Source organism: Pristiophorus japonicus, chromosome 8, assembly GCF_044704955.1.
Source record: "Pristiophorus japonicus isolate sPriJap1 chromosome 8, sPriJap1.hap1, whole genome shotgun sequence".
In the NCBI taxonomy this organism is placed as follows: Eukaryota; Metazoa; Chordata; class Chondrichthyes; family Pristiophoridae; genus Pristiophorus; species Pristiophorus japonicus.
The window spans coordinates 113,317,326-113,340,038 of record NC_091984.1 but is presented as its reverse complement, the minus strand read 5'-3'; the positions used below and the strand labels follow the sequence as shown (position 1 = coordinate 113,340,038).

The 22,713-nt window shown below is 47.5% G+C and overlaps 1 protein-coding gene across 3 annotated transcripts in view; it reads right to left on the bottom strand.

The window, feature by feature from the left end:
• LOC139268148 (potassium channel subfamily T member 2) overlaps positions 1-22,713 on the bottom strand; it is a 1,179,460-nt gene that overhangs the window by 568,545 nt on the left and 588,202 nt on the right. For all 3 annotated transcript variants that reach the window (XM_070886186.1, XM_070886187.1, XM_070886188.1), the window contains exon 14: positions 2,620-2,728. In XM_070886186.1, coding sequence (XP_070742287.1) covers positions 2,620-2,728 — 109 coding nt within the window. The remainder of the gene's footprint in view (positions 1-2,619; positions 2,729-22,713) is intronic.

Genomic DNA, 22,713 nt, shown 5'->3' with positions numbered 1-22,713 from the left:
TGAGACACGGTCAGGGTGCATGAGGGACGGCATGCTGGAGTTAGCTGCTGCAATAAGGGAACACGCCCAGACCCCGCGCCCATTGACAGAATCAACTGCCACACTCACTGCAATCCCCACACCAGCCTCTTCAGAGCCCAAAGCTGGGCCCTCCAACTTGCCACCTGACGCTGATGCCCCCACACGCAGTACCAGAGATGTTAGAAGGAATAAGCTTGGTACCAAGCCCAGAAACACCGTGCCACCACCTGTGGGCAGGGGTGGGGGAATGTCCAAGACCAAGCTCAGCGGGCGCTCTTAGAATAAGGGGGATGAGAGATGGGTGGGTGCAGCCTTTCTTTGCTGCTGCTGCTGTTGTTATTATTATTACTGTTGGAACTGTTCCCAAATTAAAAGTTTTTTGTAAGTTATGTAAATTTACAAGTTTATAAGTGATCTTAAAGAATGATCTTAAAGTGAAGTTTGATACAAGAATAATTTTATTAAAGTTAAGGTCAGTTATTGTAAACTTTTGAATAAAATATATTTTACATTAAAACTGAACTATGTTCCATTAACACAACATAATGGAACAGCTCCAAACAGTAAACATGTCAATGTGGAATAGTTGTCATTGAGCCCTCAGGTTCTCCTCTCTTCCCGCCAACGCCGTCCGCCCCGCCCGCCCCCCCCCCCCCCACCCCACGAGTCTTGTGACCTCTCTCTCTCCCTGGGCTACAGTCAGCCAGTCAGTCAGCCAACCAGTCTCTCTCTCTCTCTCTCTCTCTCTCTCTCACCCCTCCCGGGGTGTTTTGTAGCCAAACCCCAAGCCACTGTGTCCAGACATGAGGCCGATTCTGCCAGCCAAACCGACAACCTTCCAGGCCTTCAAGATGTTCGCTGGTGACACGTGAATGAATTTTTAAAAAAATAGAAAACTTGTGAAATCAAATAAATTTACACTTCTATGTTGACAGGTAAAAAAAAGTTTAACTTTATTATTGATTTTGACAGTGTTCTTGACTCCCTCCAAAATCTTCGATTTAAAAACAATGGCGTCTTTCAGTGCAGATTTGTGAATGTGCGCTGGTTTTCTTAACTCACCAGAAGGTTTTCTGTGAGTGGCCAGATACACCAACGTAATAGAAAAAAAAAAGTTGGCCAAACTGCAAACAATTGAAAAAAACGGCACAGACATGAGGGAACGTCAAAAGAAACTGGCCTAGAAAAATCGTAACTCAGTCAGTTACGCCGGCGCAGATCGCAGGGGAAATTTGACTCAATACACCAAAAAAAGCAGCCGACTCCAAAATAACAGTGCAAATCACTGGGGAAAATTGAGCCCTATGTCCCCTAGTTTTAGTTTCCCCTATGAGTGGAAATATCCTCTCTGCATCCACCTTGTCGAGCCCCCTCATTATCTTATATGTTTCGATAAAGAACACCTCTCATTCTTCTGAGCTCCAATTGACTATAGGCCCAACCTACTCAACCTATCTTCAAAAGTCAACCCCCTCATCTCCAGAATCAACCCAGTGAACCTTCTCTGAATAGCCTCCAATGCAAGTATATCCTTCCTTAAATCCAGAGACCAAAACTGTACGCAGTACTCCAGAGGTATGGCCTCACCAATACCCTGTACAGTTGTAGCAGGACTTATCTGCTTTTATACTCTATTCCACTTGCAATAGAGGCCAACATTCCATTTGCCTTCCTGATTACTTGCTGTACCTGCATAATCACTTGTTGTGTTTCATGCACAAGGACCCCCAGGTCCCTCTGTACTGCAGGACTTTGCAATTTTTCTACATTTAAATTATAATTTGCTTTTCTATTATTTCTGCCAAAGTGGATAACCTCACATTTTCCTACATTATACTCCAGCTGCCAAATTTGTGTGTAGGTTGAGGGATAAATCTTGCCAGGACACCTTGCAAACACCACTGCTTTTCTTTGAATAGTGCCATGCAATCTTTATATCTATTTAAGAGGGCAGACGGGCCCTTGGTTTAATGTCTCATCTGAAGGACAGCACCTCCAAGAATGCAGCACTCCCTCAGTACTGCACTGAAGTGTCAGCCTAGATTATGTACTCAAGTCTCTGGAGTGGGGCTTGAACTCTCAACCTCCTGACCCAGAGGCGAGAGTACTAAAACTGAGCTAAGGCTGGCACGGCTTGGAGAGTTATAAACTCACAAATAGAATGGGCCTTCACCAAAAAGATGTGTATTGTGAAATACATCTTGGAGTGCAGTGACTATTGTTATGTTGGCAAAAGTAACAGGCATTCTGTACCAACAACAAATTCCAAAAGGTGAGTGACCATTTCATCTATTTTTAATCATGTTGCTTAAGGGAGGAAATTTAACAAGAATACAGTATCCCCTGCTGTTTGAATGGTGCCAAGGGATCTTAAACATCCACCTGAATATGCAAACACAACCTCTGTTTAGTTTCTCATTTAAAAGATGACACCACTGACAATTCAACATTCCCTCTGGACTACACAACAGTGTTAGCCTAGATTCTGCACTCAATGCCTGGATGCAGGACTCAGATTAACTGATACAAACAGAAGTATAGTATACACTGTATTTATTTTGGAAAAGCTAATATTTTTTTTTTTAAACAAACACTTACTGTCCCCTGGAAGTGTGCACAAGCAGAGTAATCAGTGTTGACGTGGCTGGACAGATGCAATTTAGGGCCAGCATTGCATATTTGATTTCCTCTTCACATACAACATGATCTAAACAAAAGCACATGTACAGATAACTAAAGTGATGCAATTAAAACTGTATGGATCTGTATTTTAACATATTAGTCAACTGTCTATATATTATATTAAAGATTCTTGTAAACTCCAACTTTCACACCTCTGCAAGGCACTTTCCACTTCACTGAATGTAAACAGGGATTTACCCAAGCGATCTGATTACTGATTGCACAGGAGCAATAAAAGTGAAATCCCCAATAGCCAGGTGTTTTTGCTTGCAAACTGCAGCGCTCAAGCTGTAGTGTAAATTGAGGGGGGGAGGGGTGGTTTTAACGCTACGCACTTGGCAGAACCTGGGCAGGCAGGCAGTTAAAATCACCAAGGTTACTTGCCCACCCTAAAGCCGCCCACTATTCCCAATTTTCTACACTGGCTGCATGCGACTAAAACGCCCTCCCAAAGTCGGCGGGATCTTTCTTTAAATATGCAATTTTAACTCTAGCCTGAGCGGGGAAGTCACTGTGGCCTTCCTGCCAGACTGGACAAAGTAAGGAAAATGAAGAAGCCCAAACAGATATGTTTATTTTTTTTAAACTTTTCTTCGTGGGGCATGAAGGAGTAAAAGTGCTCTTCCGGGACCTATGAGAAAACTTTAGGCTTTCTCTGTCCCAAACAGCTCCCCCTTCCCTCCTGTGGGACTCTTCTAGAACTGCCTTCCCCCACTACCCAAGTGCTGGTGGACGATCGTCAGCCGCTCAATTTGCGTGAGACTAGCAGCCACTTCTTTCGCATTTCCCACGTGTTCCAGGCTAAGAGAGGTCTCGAGGCATGTTGATGAGGCCCAGCAGTTAAAATAGTTCAGGCCTGTTTCCAACTCAGCTCTTTACCCAACTACCCACCCAAAACCTGCCTGGAGTTGTAAGTGGAGTTTACAGGTACATTATATACATTACAAGCAACCTATTGTCAAACCAATTCACACTTTAGAATAGCAGCAGTGGGTTACAAAATTTATGATGTCAGCATGTTAAAATAATTTAAATGGATTTCAATACCAGGAAGTAAAAGCCAGTGCAGAGAATTTCCTCGGGGAAGGGGGAGGTTCTCCCGCTCGGCAGTTTTCGCGGTTTATCTAGGATTTCCACCAATTTCCCCCCGTTGTTTCAGCAACCAATTGGGAGATTCCTCAAGCAAAATTATTGGCTCAAGTTTAGAAGAGCCAGTGCAACTCAGATATCCAAACCACAGGTGAACCCCAGATCAATTTGCTCTTAGTTTGCTTTCTGGAGTATAAATGTAGCCCAAGAGGAAAACAGTATATATGGCAATATCCACAACATAATGAAGCAACTACCCTACGAAATGTGATAACTTTAGATCATAAAAATAGAAACACTGTGAGCAATACAAGCAGCACATAACTGCTCTGCTAGTTCAAATGTAGAGGATAATAAATTGGGAGACTGCAGCATGTTGTGTACGTGTAAATAACTGAAACTGAGCCAAGAGAAATGTAACTTAAACCGTGTGCTTTATACAACAACCCAAAATGGTGTCCCCAAACCAGCATGAATCAGCATGAGTACAGCAACTGTGAATAGCTCCCACAGGGTCATAATGCCCATCCTGTGAGCTGTAACAAATAAATAAAGTATGAACACAACACAGCATGGAAGAAATTTTGCAATAAGAAAAAGATATGTTTGATGGGCTGGCACCGTCAGACATTCATTTTTATGCTGTATCACAAACTGAGATTCTGATTCCTCCAAGTAGCACTTTACCAATTGTATCAAATGGAGGAAGAAAAGATAACCATCAGTTTCCACTCCAGGTGGTATTTCAGAACTGCCTATTGCCAGGCCAGAGAATGCCATCGGTGGACAGCAAAGGAGATAAAAATGATCACCTGTTGATTTTGTTAGCTGGAATCCAGATGCATGTTACTGAGGCATAGAAGGGGGGGGGGGGCGGGGAAGAGGGAAACATTGATAACAAACATCAAAATAAAGCTTTAAAATAGAATATCCAGCATGGCAGCACCAGGAAGGGGATTCCCAGGTCTTGTAGGAATGGGAAAGGGGAGTTGTGCTTTACAACAGCATTGGGAAGAGTCCAGAGATGGGTGGCTGGAAGAACTTATTGCTTTGCATGTCCGTGGTGCAAAAGTGAACTTGGGATGTGACAAACAGGAAAGGTAGGGCCGGGGTGTGGGAGTATTGAAGGCAAGGTTGCTGGGTGAGCGAGTACTGGGAGGGGGGGGTGTTGCTAACTGTAATGTCTGTAAGCTTATAATGTTTGTAGCTCCACATTGTGGATATGGACGTATTGTGTACTGCAAGTGCAGGGTTAATAATAAACAGAACCAGGCAGATTTCCGGAGACTTCCAAGAGAGCTGCCTGCCATGTTAGGAAGCTGTGTGTGCTGTGTTCTGTGAATATATCACATTTGGCAATGGAAGATGGGATTTTTCAGATGATTTAAAGCTTATTTGTGTTGGTGAAGGATTCAGCCAGCCTACAGAGAGAATTTGGAAGTTTCTGTCTTTGGAAAAAGCTACAAAATCCGAGGTAAAATACAGCATACGGTGTGAACAGCTAGAGATTAAAATGGCAGGTGTATTGGGACATTTGGGTGAATATAGACATGACCGGGAATGCTTTAAAGCATATGTGGATCAGCTAGAAATGTATTTCACTGCAAATAACAAATTGAAGTTCCAGACAATGCAGTCCAGAACCGGGCTGTGTTGGAACATAAGAAAGCGATTTTCTTATCGGAGGCAGGTCCGGCATTATAAATCTGCTTGTGCCTGACGAGCCAAAGGACACAATGCTTAAAGAGATTTTAATGAAGCTGGAGCAGCACTGTTAGAAATTGCTGAAAGCTATCGTTTTGGGATTCGGAATCAAAACATAGAAAATAGGTGCAGGAGTAGGCCATCCGGCCCTTCTAGCCTGCACCGCCATTCAATGAGTTCATGGCACTCACTGATGAATGTATCAGTGATTACATTGTAGCATTAAAAAAGCTATTGATGCACTGTAATTTTTGAAACTTTCAAAACCGAGCATTACGGGATCGTTTTGTTTGTGGGGTGAAAAATGATGCGATCAGAAGGAAGTTATTGACGACGAATGACTTGACTTTTGAGATTGCTTGTCAGATAGCGAGGTCGATGGGCATGGCCGAGCAATATTCCCGAGAATTAAATAATAATTACGGTAGTCAGTCAACCGAGGTAAGTTTGTGGGGTAGAGGAGGGGTGCTGAAGGCAAGGGTGCTCAAGGTGGGAATCCAGTTACAATATGGGAAAAAGGCAGTGCTGGGGAGGTTCTGGTTCACAGAGTAAGGGAAGAAAGATTTCTTAAAAGGATTTCCTAACACTTATTTGGAAAACCGGTATTATTTAAATTACAGCCGAGTAATTATTTTAAATATAACACAGGTCACTGCTGCGAAACTGGTTAACTAATCCCCTAATGTTGATGCCCCCTCCCCAACTCCCCACCACTAGAGTGAGGTCAGAGGTGGTAGGCTCAAGGCCTAAGGATGCTGAGTATATAAAATGAAAGAGCGAATGACCACAATGTCAACTGGTCGGCCAGAATGGGTCATACCTGTTCACTCAAACAGTGGCCAGACATTTACTAGCACGGAAAACAAACAGCCTTGTTAGGAGGCAGATAGGCCGCAGTCTGAGTGCCACTTCAGGCAGCCACAAATGGATCAGGTGGGTCAAGGTCAAAATCCACAAATGGGCAAGAGACTCCTGGGATGCTCCATTTAATAGGTAAAAAAAAAATCAAGTTTCAAACATCCAATAAATGGATAAAGAACATTGGAAAACTGGGTGAAAAACAGCACAGCATCGCCTAGTCACGAAGCCTGCAACTACAGCATGATGGCAGATAAGTTTTTCCCATTATCAAAAGGAAAGGTTGACATGTGGAAATAGGCGCCAAGAAATGATACACCATTCTGACCTGCCACCGACCCAGTGACAGGATCATTTAAATTGAGGCAAGCACTGACCCTTACAGCAGTGACACAGAGCACCCATCACAAAGGCACCCTGCCACTCCAAGATGGGAACCATAACCCTGATTAGGCTGATGATAAATATGGTCACGTTTTTTTCATTCCCCTCAGAGTATAGAGGGTCAACTTGGTGATAGCTCTGGAATTACTAATCGTGTGCTTTTTCTTTGTGAGGCCTTCAGTCGGCTCAGAACAGGACTCACAACAGATGTACGTTACGCTGGGAAATCTAGGTGTTTTCTGGTAAAATTCCCAGGTTGACTCAGAATAACCTCCAAAATTGCTGCAGCAATGTAACTGGGGCAGGCAGAAAAAATACTCTCCTCTCCTGGCTCGGACTTTAGCGTACAGTGTTAATGCGACGATCCTGCCCCGAGAATTAGTGGATGCATTGGTGGTCATTTTCCAACATTCTATAGACTCTGGATCAGTTCCTATGGACTGGAGGGTAGCTAGTGTAATCTCACTTTTAAAAAATGGAGGGAGAGAGAAAACAGGGAGTAAAAGACCGGTCTGCCTGACATCGGTGGTGGAGAAAATGTTGGAATCAATTATTAAAGATGTAATAGCAGCGCATTTGGAAAGCAGTGACAGGATCGGTCCAAGTCAGCATGGATTTATGAAAGGGAATCATGCTTGACAAATCTTCTGGAATTTTTTGAGGCTGTAACTAGTAGAGTGGACAAGGGGGAGCCAGTGCATGTGGTGTATTTAGATTTTAAAAGGCTTTTGACAAGAGATTGGTGTGCAAAATTAACGCACAGGGTATTGGGGGTAATGTACTGATGTGAATATAGAACTGGTTGGCAGACAGGAAGCAGAGAGCCGGGATAAATGAGTCCTTTTCAGAATGGCAGGCAGTGACTAGTGGGGTGCCGCAGGGCTCAGTGCTGGGACCCCAGCTGTTTACAATAGATTTAGATGAAGGAATTGAGTGTAATATCTCCAAGTTTGCAGATGACATTAAGCTGGGTGGCAGTGTGAGCTGTAAGGAGGATGTTAAGAGGCTGCAGGGTGACTTAGACAAGTTAGGTGAGTGGGCAAATGCATGGCAGATGCAGTATAATGTGGATAAATGTGAGGTTATCCACTTTGGGGGCAAAAACACGAAGGAAGAATATTATCTGAATGGCGGCAGATTAGGAAAAGGGGAAGTGCAACGAGACGTGGGTGTCATGGTACATCAGTCATTGAAAGTTGGCATGCAGTTACAGCAGGCAAATGAAGACAAATGGTATGTTGACCTTCATAGCTATGGGATTTGAGTATAGGAGCAGGGCGGTCTTACTGCAGTTGTACAGGGCCTTGGTGAGGCCTCACCTTGAATATTGTCTGCAGTTTTGGTCTCCTAATCTGAGGAAGGACATGCTTGCTATTGAGGGAGTGTAGCGAAGGTTCACCAGACTGATTCCCGGGATGGCAGGATTGACATATGAAGAAAGATTGGATCGACTGGGCCTGTACTCACTGGAGTTTAGAAGGATGAGAGGGTATCTCATAGAAAGATATAAAATTCTGATGGGACTGGACAGGTTAGATGCAGGAAGAATGTTCCCGATTTTGGGGAAGTCCAGAACCAGGGGACACAATCTAAGGATAAGGGTAAGCCATTTAGGACTGAGATGAGGAAAACTTCTTCACTCAGAGTTGTTAACCTATGGAATTACCTATCGCAGAGAGTTGTTGATGCCAGTTCAACATTTCCCCCACTACTGATGTCAGGCTAATTACCCGTTTTCTCTCTCCCTCCTTTTTTAAAATTAGCTACCCTCCAGTCCATACAAACTGATCCAGAGTCGATAGACGATTGGAAAATGACCACCAATGCATCCACTATTTCTAGGGCCACTTCCTGAAGTACTCTGAGATGCAGACTATCAAGCCCCGGGGATTTATTGGCCTTCAATCCCATCAATTTCCCTAACACAATTTCCCGCCTAATAAGGATTTCCTTCAGTTCCTCCTTCTTACTAGACTCTCGGTCCACTAGTATTTCCAGAAGGTTATTTGTGTCTTCCTTTGTGAAGACAAAACCAAAGTATTTATTCAACTGGTCTGCCATTTCTTTGTTCCCCATTATATATTCACCTGAATCTGACTGCAAGGGGCCTACGTTTGTCTCCACTAATCTTTTTCTCTTCACATATCTATAGAAGCTTTTGCAGTCAGTTTTTATGTTCCCGGCAAGCTTCCTCTCATACTCTATTTTCCCCCTCCAAATTAAACCCTTTGTCCTCCTCTGCTGAATTCTAAATTTCTCCCAGTCCTCAGGTTTTCTACTTTTTCTGGCCAATTTATATGCCTCTTCCTTGGATTTAACACTACCTTTAATTTCCCTTGTTAGCCACAGTGAGCCACCTTCCCAGTTTTATTTTTGCTCCAGACAGGGATGTACAATTGTTGAAGTTCATCCATTTGATCTTTAAATGTTTGCCATTGCCTATCTACCATCCACCCTTTAAGTATCATTTGCCAGTCTATTCTATCCAATTCACGTCTCATGCCATCGAAGTTACCTTTCCTTCAGTTCAGGACCCTAGTCTCTGAATTAACTGTGTCACTCTCCATCTTAATAAAGAATTCTACCATATTATGTTCACTCTTCCCCAAGGGGCCTCGCACAACAAGATTGCTAATTACTTCTTTCTCATTACACATCACTCAGTCTAGGATGTCCAGCCTTCTAGTTGGTTCCTCGACATATTGGTCTAGAAAACCATCCCTAATACACTCCAGGAAATCCTCTTCCACCGTATTGCTACCGGTTTGGTTAGCCCAATCTATATGCAGATTAAAGTCACCCATGATAACTGCTGTATCTTTATTGCACGCATCCCTAATTTCTTGTTTGATGCTGTCCCCAACCTCACTACTACTGTTTGGTGGTCTGTACACAACTCCCACTCGCGTTTTCTGCCCTTTGGAATTCCGCAGCTCTACCCATACAGATTCCACATCATCCAAGCTAATGTCCTTCTTTACTATTGCATTAATTTCCTCTTTAACCAGCAATGCTACTCCACCTCCTTTTCCTTTCTGTCTATCTTCCTGAATGTTAGATACCCCTGGATGTTGAGTTCCCAGCCTTGGTCACCAGGGAGCCGTGTCTCCGTGATGCCAATTATATCATATTCATTCATTGCTGCCTGTGCAGTTAATTTGTCTACCTTATTACGAATACTCCTCGCACTGAGGCACAGAGCCTTCAGGCTTGTCTTTTTAACACACTTTGCCCCTTTATAATTTTGCTGTAATGTGGCCCTTTTTGATTTTTGCCTTGGATTTCTCTGCCCTCCACTTTTACTTTTCTTCTTTCTATTTTCTGCCCCCATTCTACTTCCCTCTGACTCCCTGCATAGGTTCCCATCCCCCTGCCATATTAGTTTAACCTCCCCAACAGCACTAGCAAACACTCTCCCTCGGACATTAGTTCCGGTACTGCCCAGGTGCAGACCGTCCGGTTTGTACTGGTCCCACCTCCCCCAGAACTGGTTCCAATGTTCCAAGAATTTGAATCCCTCCCTTCTGCACCACTCCTCAAGCCATGTATTCATCTGAGCTATCCTGTGATTCCTACTCTGACTAGCACGTGGCGCTGGTAGCAATCCTGAGATTACTACCTTTGAGGTCCTACTTTTTAATTTAACTCCTAGCTCCCTAAATTCAGCTTGTAGGACCTCATCCTGTTTTTTTAACCTATACCGTTGGTATCCACATGCACCATGACAACTGGCTATTCACCCTCCCCCTCAAAAATGCCCTACAGCCTCTCCGAGACATCCTTGACCCTTGCACCAAGGAGGCAACATTCCATCCTGGAGTCTTGATTGCGGCCACAGAAATGTCTATCTATTCCCCTTATAATAGAATCCCCTACCACTATAGCTCTCCAACTCTTTTTCCTGCCCTTTTGTGCAGCAAAGCCACCCACGGTGCCATGGACTTGGCTGCTGCTGCCCTCCCCTGATGAGTCATCTCCCCCAACATTACCCAAAACGGTGTATCTGTTTTGGAGGGGGATGACCGCAGGGGACCTCTGCACTACCTTCCTTCCACTGCTCTTCCTGTTGGTCACCCAATCCCTATCTGTGTAACCTTTACCTGCCGTATGACCAACTCACTAAACGTGCTATTCACGGCATCCTCAGCATCGCGTATGCTCCAGAGTGAATCCACTTGCAGCTCCAGTGCCACAATGTGGTCTGTCAGGACCTGCAGCAGGATACACTTCCCACACATGTAGTCGTCAGAGACACTGGAAGCGTCCCTGAGTTCCCACATAGCACAGGAGCAGCATGACACGTGTCCAAGCTCTCCTGCCATGACATAACACCTAGATTAACTTCATTTGGCAACAACAATGATAAATATTCCCTGCTGATTAAATGAAAAACTACTCACCAATCACCAGCAAATCACTTACCCCCTTGACTGTGACATCACTCTTTGATTTCTTTCTACTTCTTTTTTGCCTTCTCTCCCTGCAGCTGCACCAGCTGGCTCCTCCTCGCCGAACTCCCACCGCTCCGACTGATGGGCCTTTTATAGGCCTCCCTCCGACCTCCCGCTGGCTCCTCCTCGCCGAACTCCCGCCGCTCCGACTGATGGGCCTTTTATAGGCCTCCCTCCGACCTCCCGCTGGCTCCTCCTCGCCGAACTCTCGCCGCTCCGACTGATGGGCCTTTTATAGGCCTCCCTCCGACCTCCCGCTGGCTCCTCCTCGCCGAACTCTCGCCGCTCCGACTGATGGGCCTTTTATAGGCTTCCCTCCGACCTCCCGCTGGCTCCTTCTCGCCGAACTCCCACCGCTCCGACTGATGGGCCTTTTATAGGCTTCCCTCCGACCTCCCGCTGGCTCCTTCTCGCCGAACTCCCACCGCTCCGACTGATGGGCCTTTTATAGGCCTCGCTCCGACCTCCCGCTGGCTCCTCCTCGCCGAACTCTCGCCGCTCCGACTGATGGGCCTTTTATAGGCTTCCCTCCAACCTCCCGCTGGCTCCTCCTCGCCGACCTCCCGCTGGCTCCTCCTCGCCGAACTCTCGCCGCTCCGACTGATGGGCCTTTTATAGGCTTCCCTCCGACCTCCCGCTGGCTCCTTCTCGCCGAACTCCCACCGCTCCGACTGATGGGCCTTTTATAGGCCTCGCTCCGACCTCCCGCTGGCTCCTCCTCGCCGAACTCTCGCCGCTCCGACTGATGGGCCTTTTATAGGCTTCCCTCCAACCTCCCGCTGGCTCCTCCTCGCCGAACTCTCGCCGCTCCGACTGATGGGCCTTTTATAGGCCTCCCTCCAACATCCCGCTGGCTTCTCCTCGCCGAACTCCCACCGCTCCGACTGATGGGCCTTTTATAGGCTTCCCTCCGACCTCCCGCTGGCTCCTCCTCGCCGAATTCTCGCCGCTCCGACTGATGGGCCTTTTATAGGCCTCCCTCCGACCTCCCGCTGGCCTCTCCGACGACAAACTCCCGCCACTCCAACTGATGGGCCTTTTATAGGCCTCCCTCCGACCTCCCTCTGGCCTCTCCGACGACGAGTTAGATGTGGCCCTTACGGCTAAAGAGATCAAGGGGTATGGAGAGAAAGCAGGAATGGGGTACTGATGTGCATGTTCAGCCATGATCATATTGAATGGTGGTGCAGGCTCGAAGGGCCAAATGGCCTACTGCTGCACCTATTTTCTATGTTTCTTCTTCTTTGGCTTGGTGTCAATTTGTATTTAATTACACTCCTGTGGAGCGCCTTGGAATATTTTACTATGCTAAAGGTGCTATATAAATGCAAATTGTTGTTGCTTTCCAGTGGCAGTAAGAAAGGTTTCAAAGTGACCAATTATCAAAAATCAATCTTAACATATAGAAAGTCTTGGATATGGCATGCATTTCCTGGTGAAATAGGCTTATTTCTGTGTTATGATTTTTGTGTCATGTCTTATGTCAACATTTTTCTAATGGGTAAACTCCACAGGCTAAAAATTAATTTCTCACAATTGGAGTGTAATTATGGTGGGGTGGGGGAAGGTGGAAATGGGGCAGGATCATCACATTAACACTGTACGCTAAAGCCCGAGCCAGGAGAGGAGAATATTTTTTCTGCCTGCCCCAGTTACATTGCTGCAGCAATTTGGAGGTTATTCTGAGTCAACCTGGGAATTTTACCAGAAAACATCCTGATTGTCCCAGCGTAACGTATATCTGTTGAGAGTCCTGTTCTGAGCCTACTGAAGGCCTCACAAAGAAAAAGCACACGATTAGTAATCCCAGAGCCATCACCAAGTTGACCCACTATGCATTATGATACAATCGTTGATAAGTTATCAACCTGACAAGAAACCATTGACTTCAAACATTGACCATATCATCTTCTCTCGCAGATGATGCCTGACCTGAGTGTTTCCAGCATTTATTTGTTTTTAATGTCAGATTTTCCAGCATCTGCAGTATTTTACTTTGGAGCTTCTCATCTTGTTTGGTTGGAGACAAGGGTCAGAGAGGCTGACCTTATGTCTTTGAACCTGACTGTGTTTGTGTAAATATAGTCTTGACCCTCTTTGGGAATAGATGGACTATTTGGATCTGGTTCGGTTAACTCAGTTATCCTGGGGAAGGGCGGTCCCACAGGGTGTTTCTCAGACAGAGGGATTGATTGACAGTTCCATGCCACCTCTCTCAGATCACCAGTTATTCCTGTACTGCAGCTCTTGTGCAAATAGTTTTGTGGAGCTTCAGGGGCTATTCTTAGCCCCACATATAAACGTTACAACACTTCGCTACTCTGGGATATTATCAGTAGAGCTAGCAAAGTTTTATGTCCTTTTTAAAAAAAATCTGACTAGGGAGTACAATTTAAAAGCTCTGTAAATATTCCAGCTGTGTCTAAACTCTTATTACTGCCTATCTGTTAAATTTACTAAACTTGCTCAATCGTCTAATAGCCTAAACCATAGTCTGATGGTATTTCTTCTTCTATTATCTTAAATCCAGGATGTCATGAGAGGACTTGTGTCACATCCAGTAAGCTTAAAATGGTATCTATTTGAACCCTGGGCAATGCTACACAACCACTCTGTGTGTTTACACAGGATGACATCTCACTAACAAAATCTCTAGGAAGACACCCGTGAAGTTTTGACTCTTGCCATTCTGCTATTCATGCTTTTCTGGATCACTGAAATGTAATTGTATTTATGGCAATCTCTCAGCTTGGTGCATCACTGCCTTGCTGCCAAGGAGTGTGCCTGTGGGAGCTTCCTCTTTTCAACTTTCCGATGCTAAAAAAACCCTTGCATTTATATAGCACCTTGCACTATCTCAGGACGTCCCAAAGCACTTTAGAGCCAATGAAGTACTTTTGAAGTGTAGTCACTGCTGTAATGTAGGAAACATGGCAGCTAATGTGTGCACAGCAAAACCCCCCAAACAGCAGTGCAATTATGACTAGATGATCTGGGGGCAAAATTGCCCCTTTTTTAAAAAAAAGAGGCCCATTAGCGCTTTCTAGGAGGGTGTTAATGAGGCGGAGGAGATTTTCACCCGGGGAGGGGAGCGCTAACGGAACACGTGCAATTGCCCGGGTGTTTGCAGAGGTGCTGCCACGGCAGCTCTGCGCCCCGCAGTTAGCGCCTCACGCCACTGTGCAAACGGCAATGATGCCATCGCCATACGTGGTGACCCCTCACCGTCCCATGCTGACCCCACACCGCCCCGTGGGCCGTGAGGCTGATGCAAACATATGTCAACAACAACTTCTCAGGTTGCAAAGCTGGCCAACAACCACTCTTGCGGTGCTACTTAAAAGGGGAGCGCACCAGCAGCCTGTACCGCCACCTTTTCTGGATTATCGACTCTTGGGCCAGCTCCGGTATGGCGGCCCTAGCTTGGTCCGGGCTGCAGGCCTGAACCCACTTTGCCCTGGTGGCCTAGTGGAAGGTGCACAGCGGCCATCCCTTTAAGCGAAGGGGAGAGGTGTCGAAGTGCCCCAATGGCGCCTCGAGTACCGCTCCAAAAGGAAGTGGATCGCGTGAGATTGCGCTTCACTTCCTTTCAGGGACGGTAAGCCCAATTCAGCAGCAGGGGCGGAACTTCTATGCTGGACTCAGAAAGTCCCGGCCCCAGCTGGTTACCACCCCCAATCGGGGTGTAGGGCAACTGCGCCCCTCTGTTTTTAGGTTTTCATTGAGGGATAAATATTGGCCAGAAAATCAGGGAGAAGCCTCCTGCTCCTCTGTGAAATAGTGTCATGGGATCTTTTGCGTCCATCTGAGTGAGCAGACAGGACCTGGAGTTAACGTTTCTGTTATGTCTTTAGATGCTCTGATAATGACTCCACGAGGCAATGTATTGTACTTGAATTGGAGTGACCCTTAGTCCATTTAATGTAATTCCAGAGTGAGGATCACATATCGTGGCCTGCTTTTTATATTAGACCTGGCCCACCTGTACAGGTAACCTACAAGTCTCCCACTGCAGTGCTCTCTGGTGGCACACCTTAGTGACCATACAACTGGTGTACAAGTTTCCCATAGTGCCCTCTGGTGGCACGTCATGTGTAATAGTACAGGCAGTAACATATCTAGATACAGGACATCACTCTCCCCCAAGTCCTAAGTGCAAATCACCTTTATGCATTGACTGTGCTCTGGGCTTAGCTCTGTCTGGTAGACCCTTGGGGGGGGGGGGGGTCGTTTCCTTGGCAGTAGAGGTGCTGGTGGCTTCTGTTTGTGAGTCCATGACCACTCCATTCTCTGCCCCCTGTCATGTATCTCACACTACTGTACATAACTGTATCTTACCATGCTATACATGACTGTAACTAGAGATGACCAGTAACCACAAGCTTACTTTATAACCAGGGGTGCACTTGCAGCAGACACTGGATACCTGTCCCACACAGGTATATAAAGACAGGTCTCAGACAAGTGAGGCAATCGAGAGCTGTGTAATAAAGGTGATAGTCCTGAGTGTCCTTGACTTCAGTATGTGCCTCATGTGAATCTGTACTGCAGGGACAGGACTTTATAGTGGTGACGAGTTACAGGATTAAAGAATCCACAGAATGGCGACCAACGGCTCAGATGAAAAATACAATGATGGAGATAATTGGGAGGACTTTATAGAAAGGTTCCAGCAACGCTTTGTAACCAAAGACTGGTTAGGCGATGATAAGGCAGACAAGAGAAGAGCCCATCTCTTGACCAGCTGTGGCTTGAAAACATACGCCTTAATGAAGGACCTCTGGCACCCGAGAAACCAGCAAGCAAGTCGTTTGAAGAGTTGAGCACACTGGTGAGAGACCACCTGAAGCCAGCGAGCAGCCTACACATGGCCAGACACAGGTTCTACAACTACAGACGCTGTGTGGGCCAGAGCATACCCGACTTCATGGCGGAACTTCGGAGGTTGGCTAGCTTATGTGAGTTCTCCGATGAACGAAGGAGAGAAGTACTGAGAGACTTTTTTACTGAAGGAATAGGCCACGCAGGCATATTCCGAAAGCTCATAGAGACCAAGAACTTGACCCTAGAGGCAGCAGCACTGGTTGCACAGACATTCTTGGCAGGAGAAGAAGAAACGAGGTTGATCTACACTGTGGGTACGACAACTAATGAAACATCGGAACAAGGGGTTCACAGCGTGAAACAAGCCGCTACCCCCACACACAAACAAAGGCAGGAGAGCAGGCCCTCAACAGCAGGCAGTGGCGGCAGAAGCCATCAAGGGCCACATGAACGGCCGTTCACACCTCATCAACCTACAATGCGAGCAATCAACTACAAACTGAGAGAAGCTCAAGAGAGATCAGCCAGACGCAGCTCATCCTTTGGAAACAATGGAAGCCATCTGTGCTGGAGATGTGGGGGAAGGCACTCATCAAGGGGGTGTCAATTTCAGCATGCCATTTGCAGAAACTGAGACTATACAGGGCATCTGGCCCGCATGTGCAGAAAAACGGCAGCTCGGATGGTATACGAATCGGAAGGTTCGGAAAGTGGACCAGAAGACGGTGGGGACAGTACCCGGGACACCGAGGTACAGTGGGTCAACACGATCAATGGCCACTGCTCCTACAACAAGACGCCTCCAATAATGATGAGGGTCCTACTCAACTGGATACCCGTCAACATGGAGCTGGATATGGGAGCGAGTCAATCTCTCATGAGCGCTCAACAATTTGAACAGCTGTGGCTGCACGAAAGAGACAGACCAAAACTCACAAGGACCTATACCAAAGAAATCATCCCAGTCCTTGGCAGCGCCATGCTCTCAGTCACACACAAAGGGACAGTAAACCGACTTCCCCTATGGATTGTCCCTAGAGATCTCCCAGCACTGCTGGGGAGAAGCTGGCTGGCAAAACTAAACTGGAAATGGCATGATGTTCACACCATGTCGTCAGAGGAACAGACCTCCTGCTCAACAGTTCTAAGTCATTTTGAACATCTCTTTCAGCCAGGTGTGGGCACCTTCAAAGGGGCTAAAGTCAAAATCTACATCACATAGGATGCTAGACGGTCCATCACAAGGCTAGAGCTATACCCTATGTGATGAGGGTAAACATTGAACATGAATTGGACAGGCTTGTGCGGGAAGGCATTATCTCACCCGTGGAATTTAGCGACTGGGCAAATCCCATCGTTCCAGTCATGAAGCCTGATGGATCCGTACGAATCTGTGGGGATTACAAATCTACCATAAACAGAGTTTCCCTACAGGACCAATACCCGCTGCCCAGAGTGGAGGACCTATTTGCCACATTGGCTGGAGGAAAACTTTTCTCAAAACTAGATCTCACATCTGCGTATATGACGCAAGAACTGACCGAAGAGTCTAAGCTACTCACCACCATCAACACACATCGAGGCCTTTTCATGTACAATCGATGTCCATTCGGCATAGGTCGGCAGCCACCATATTCCAGCGCAACATGGAGAGTCTGCTCAAGTCCATCCCGGGGACGGTTGTATTTCAAGACGACATACTTATCACGAGCAGGGACAGCGACTCCCATCTCCGCAATTTGAAGGAAGTACTAAAGCGGCTGGATCAGGTGGGCCAAAGAGTTAAGAAATCCAAGTGCCTGTTTCTCGCGCCAGAGGTTGAATTTTTGGGCAGAAGGATTGCCGCTGATGGAATCCGCCCAACCGAATCCAAAACAGAAGTGATTCGCCTGGCACCCAGGCCCCGGAATGTCTCGGAACTGCGCGCCTTTCTTGGGCTACTCAATTACTTTGGGAACTTAAGCACGCTGCTGGAGCCTCTCCATGTGCTACTCAGAAAGGGGTGCGATTGGTTTTTGGGAGACACCCAGGAACACGCCTTCAATAAGGCACGCAACCTTCTGTGTTCCAACAGTGTTTTGGCTTTCTTTGCTCCAGGTAAAAAGCTAGTTCTTACATGTGATGCATCAGCGTACGGGGTCGGGTGTGTTTTACAACATGTCAATGGTGCAATAAATTACAACCTATAGCTTATGCCTCCAGGTCACTTTCGCAGGCAGAGCGCAGGTACGGAATGGAGGAGAAAGAGGTGCTCGCGTGCATTTACGGTGTCAAAAAGATGCACCAATACAATTTCGGGGCCAAGTTCGCATTAGAAACCGACCACAAGACCCTCACATCCCTACTATCCGAGAGCAATGCAATAAACGTTAATGTCTCGGCGCGCATTCAATGGTGGGCACTCATGCTGACGTCTTACGACTACACAATAAGGCACAGACCAGGCACAAACAACTGTGCCGACGCGCTCAGCAGGCTACCCCCTGGTGACCACGGAAGGGTCTGACGAACAGGACTGTGAGATAGTCATGGCAATCAATGCCTTTGAGTCCACAGGTTCACCCATGACGGCTCACCAAATCAGAGCCTGGACGACCAGCGACCACACGTTATCCTTAGTAAACAGATGTGTCTTAACTTGTGACTGGGCAGAGGCTCGCGATGCCTGCCCCAAGGAGATCAAACCTTTCCACAGGCACATGCATGAGCTGTCACTACAAGCAGACTGCCTGATGTGGGGCAGCTGAGTAGTTATGCTTCTGCGAGGCAGAGAGGCATTTGTCCGTGAGCTCCAATGTGAGCACCCAGGGATCGTTCTCATGAAGGCCATAGCCAGATCCCACGTCTGGTGGCCTGGCATTGATGCAGACTTGGAGCTCTGCATCAGACGGTGCACCATTTGTGCCCAACTCAGTAATGCCCCCAGGGAGGCCCCCCTGAGCCCCTGGCCCTGGCCCTGGCCCACCAAACCGTGGTCGCGGGTTCATGTAGACTATGCGGGCCCATTCATGGGCAAAATGTTCCTCATAGTTGTAGATATATTTTCAAAGTGGATCGAATGCACCACCTCCACCACTGTGGAGAGCCTTGGAACTATGTTTGCAACGCACAGAATTCCTGACATATTGGTCAGTGATAATGGTCGAGAACCACATCCACCACTGTGGAGAGCCTTGGAACTATGTTTGCAACGCACGGAATTCCTGACATGTTGGTCAGTGATAATGGTCCGTGCTTCACCAGCGCAGAATTCCAAGATTTTATAAGTGACCACGGCATTAAATCACATTAAGCCGGCACCGTTCAAGCTGGTCTCCAACGGCCAGCTGGAGCGAGCAGTGCAAATCATTAAACAAGGCATGCTCAAAATCCAAGGTCCCATGCTGCAGGGCCGCCTGTCGCGAGTGCTGCTGGCATACAGATCTCGTCCGCATTTATTGACTGGAGTTCCCCTGCGCAACTATTGATGAAACGGACCTTAAAGACTAAGCTCTCATTAATCCTCCCAGACATGCATGAAATCATTGAGGCAAAGCACCAGAAGCTAACTGAGTACCATGACTGAAATTCGAGGGGGAGGTGGAATGAGATAGGGGACAAAGTGTTTGTGCTAAACTATGGCAGGGGTCCCAAATGGCTTGCAGGGACAGTAACAGGCAAGGAAGGAAACAGGCTAGTGGTAGTACAAATGGACAATGGCCAAACCTGCCGGAGGCATGTAGGCCAAGTCAAAAGTAGATTTACCAACAACACTGCTGAACCAGAGGCAGACTACAATGTGGAACTCACATCACACCTGGTGGACAGACAGAGGGAACAACATGATGAAAGGGCAATCCCAACAGACAGTCCAGGCGAGACACCAACAATCATACTGAAAGAAAAACAGGCACCAAGGCAAACAACTGAACCACAATGAAGACGCTCCATGCGAGAGCGTAGAGCACCTGAGAGACTGAACCTATAAAGACAATAAGACCTTGGGGGAGAGTGATGTCATGTGTCTTACACTACTGTACATAACTGTAACTTACTATGCTATACATGACTGTAACTAGAGATGACCTATAACCACAAGCTTACCTTACCACCAGGGGTGCACTTGCAGGAGACACTGCATACCTGTCCCACACAGGTATATAAAGACAAGTCTCAGGCAAGTGAGGCATTCGAGAGCTGTGTAATAAAGGTGCAGGTCCTGAGTGACCTTGACTTCAGTATGTGCCTCGTGTGAATCTGTACTGCAGGGACAGGACTTTACACCCCCCACATATAGATTATGCCGGTGGCTAGTTACATTCATATACATTTGTGGTACAGTTGTGAGGCAAGTACATTTGACTGGTGAGGTACATTCTTGATACATACTTGGACTCAGTGCTGGTGTCAGCACTGGTGCATGAGGACAAACTAGTTCCAGAACTGCTGGATGGTGTCCAGGTAGTCTGGTGGAGGTGCGGTGCCCAGCGCTGGCAGTGGGAACCCGGTTGGCTCAAGTTGCCTGCTCTCGGGGCCTTTGCTGTTGCTCCTAGCGTCGGGCAGGTTCACAGATGCCTGTGACCTCCCTGTCCTTTCCTTGTGCCCCGGGTTGCTGCTGCTTCCTGAGGGGCAGTCGTCTGGTCGTGTGCAGGGAACTGCTGACTCACTTGCCTGGGCGTTCTTTGGGTTGGGATCCTGGCTAGTCCCGGTCCCATTTGGGAGGACCGTTGCAGGTGACCCTTCATTCCCGGGTGTAGCCTTTAGGGGCGATAGGGTCTGGGGGCTGTGCCTTAGCACGGTTTGCTCTTTCAGGCTCATGGCGGTTGGTGCCTGAGAGGTGGAGTCTTTACACACACAGTCCTTAAAACGGCACTAGTGAGCCCTGTGATTCCCTCCGCAACGCCAGCATGGTGCTACTCGATTAGCCCCCCTCGGCGGACTCTGAGTTAAAGGACTCGGCGGCCTGTTCTCTCTCCCCTGAGGAGATTCACGTTCTACAGTCCAGCCTCTAAAAGGCGCCAGTCTGTGTACAGTACTTGCCGGATTTGAGTCCTGAGGATGAGTCATCCGCCTAGAACCGCAGGTCGAGGTCATGAATGCCTGGCTCACGGTGATGGCCTTCTGCAGTGTGACTGTTGTATCCGCAGATAATAGCCTGTGAAGAAAGCCCTCGTGGCTGATTCCGATGACAAAGATATCCCGCAGTGCTTTGGTGAGGTGGTCGCTGAAATCACACAGTGCCACCAGCCTCTTGAGGTCTGCAGCATATTTCGCAATTTCCTGGCCTTCGGTGGGTATAAAACCAGTGTCTGGCTGTGAGGATGCTCTCTTTGGGCTTGAGTTGTTCTTGGACTAGCATTACAAGCTCCTCATACATCTTGGTCATTGTCTTTGCTGGTGCCAGCAAGTCCCTGATGAGGCCATAGACGGTGGGCCCACAACTGGTTAGCAGGATAGCTCTGCGCTTATCAGCCAGTGTGGCCGGGTTGTCGCCTGCCAGGTCATTTGCTGTGAAGAAATGGTCGAGCCTCTCCACAAAGGCGTCCCAATCATCACCATCGGCAAACTGCTGCAACGTGCCAAGGTTAGCCATTTTTGCGTGAAAGTCCGTAATCTCATCGCCAATTGTTGTCTTTAGATGCTCTGATAATGACTCCACAAGGCAATGTATTGTATTTGAACTGTAATGACCTTGGTCCATTAATGTAACTCCAGTGTGAGGATCACACATGTTGGCCTGGCCCATCTGTACAGGTAACCTACAAGTTTCCCACTGCAGTGCCCTCTGGTGACACACCTTAGTGACAATACAGCTGGTGTACAAGTTTCCCATAGTAGTGCCCTCTGGTACCTACCCTGTTTCTAGTGATTTTACCGGCGTGGTGGATGCGGTGGCCTCTTGAGCGAAATTCCGCTCTTTGGCTTTTTTTGTGGCGGACCGGAGGTCGGTCATAATGGGGATATGCAGTGGTAAGTAGAAGTTCGCACTGTAGAGGGATGAAAGCTGGGGTCGCCACTGTCAGTCATCACGGTGCCGCGTCACCACGGCTCTCCCCTTCACTGCGCGATTGTTTAAGTTCGGTCCACTGGGCCACCAGGGAGGATTTCGGCTGGGCCAGCGGCCTGGCACGCCTTTTGGCGGATCGGCTGAACCCAAGGGCATAATTGTCGGCCAAACATGGCAGTCGGCCGACAAAAAAATAAACATGGCGGCAGCGGCAGTAGGTCCTTCCCATTAAAGGGAGCCGCACCGTCATTTTACAAGGACTACAACCTCACTGCACCAGCAGGAAAAAAGCAGCTTTGGCACCGCACGGTGGGAGCAAGATTTTCTCGCCGGAACTTCGCCATGGGGGGGGGGGAGGGGGAGTAATGGCGGTGCGCACTCTTATGATGCAATTAAGACGTATCGGCAGCAGTGGAGCAGTCGGGGGAGGGGGAGCGGAATTTTAAAAATGGCAGCCATTGCACGAGAAATTAGTGGTCATTGCACTCCGCAGCATGGTTGCCGATTTCCGGCGATAATAGGCCTTAAGGGGAGGGGCAATTTCAGCCCCTTAGAGTCCAGGTCATCATAGATGTAGCCGTTACAATTTCCTGTGATAAACCCAATGCATTAACATTCAGGAAGGAATAGCACCTCCATTAATGAATGGTCGCTTCACATATTATCCTGCATACAAGTGCTCATTATCCAGGGCCCTACCCACAAGGCTCAGGC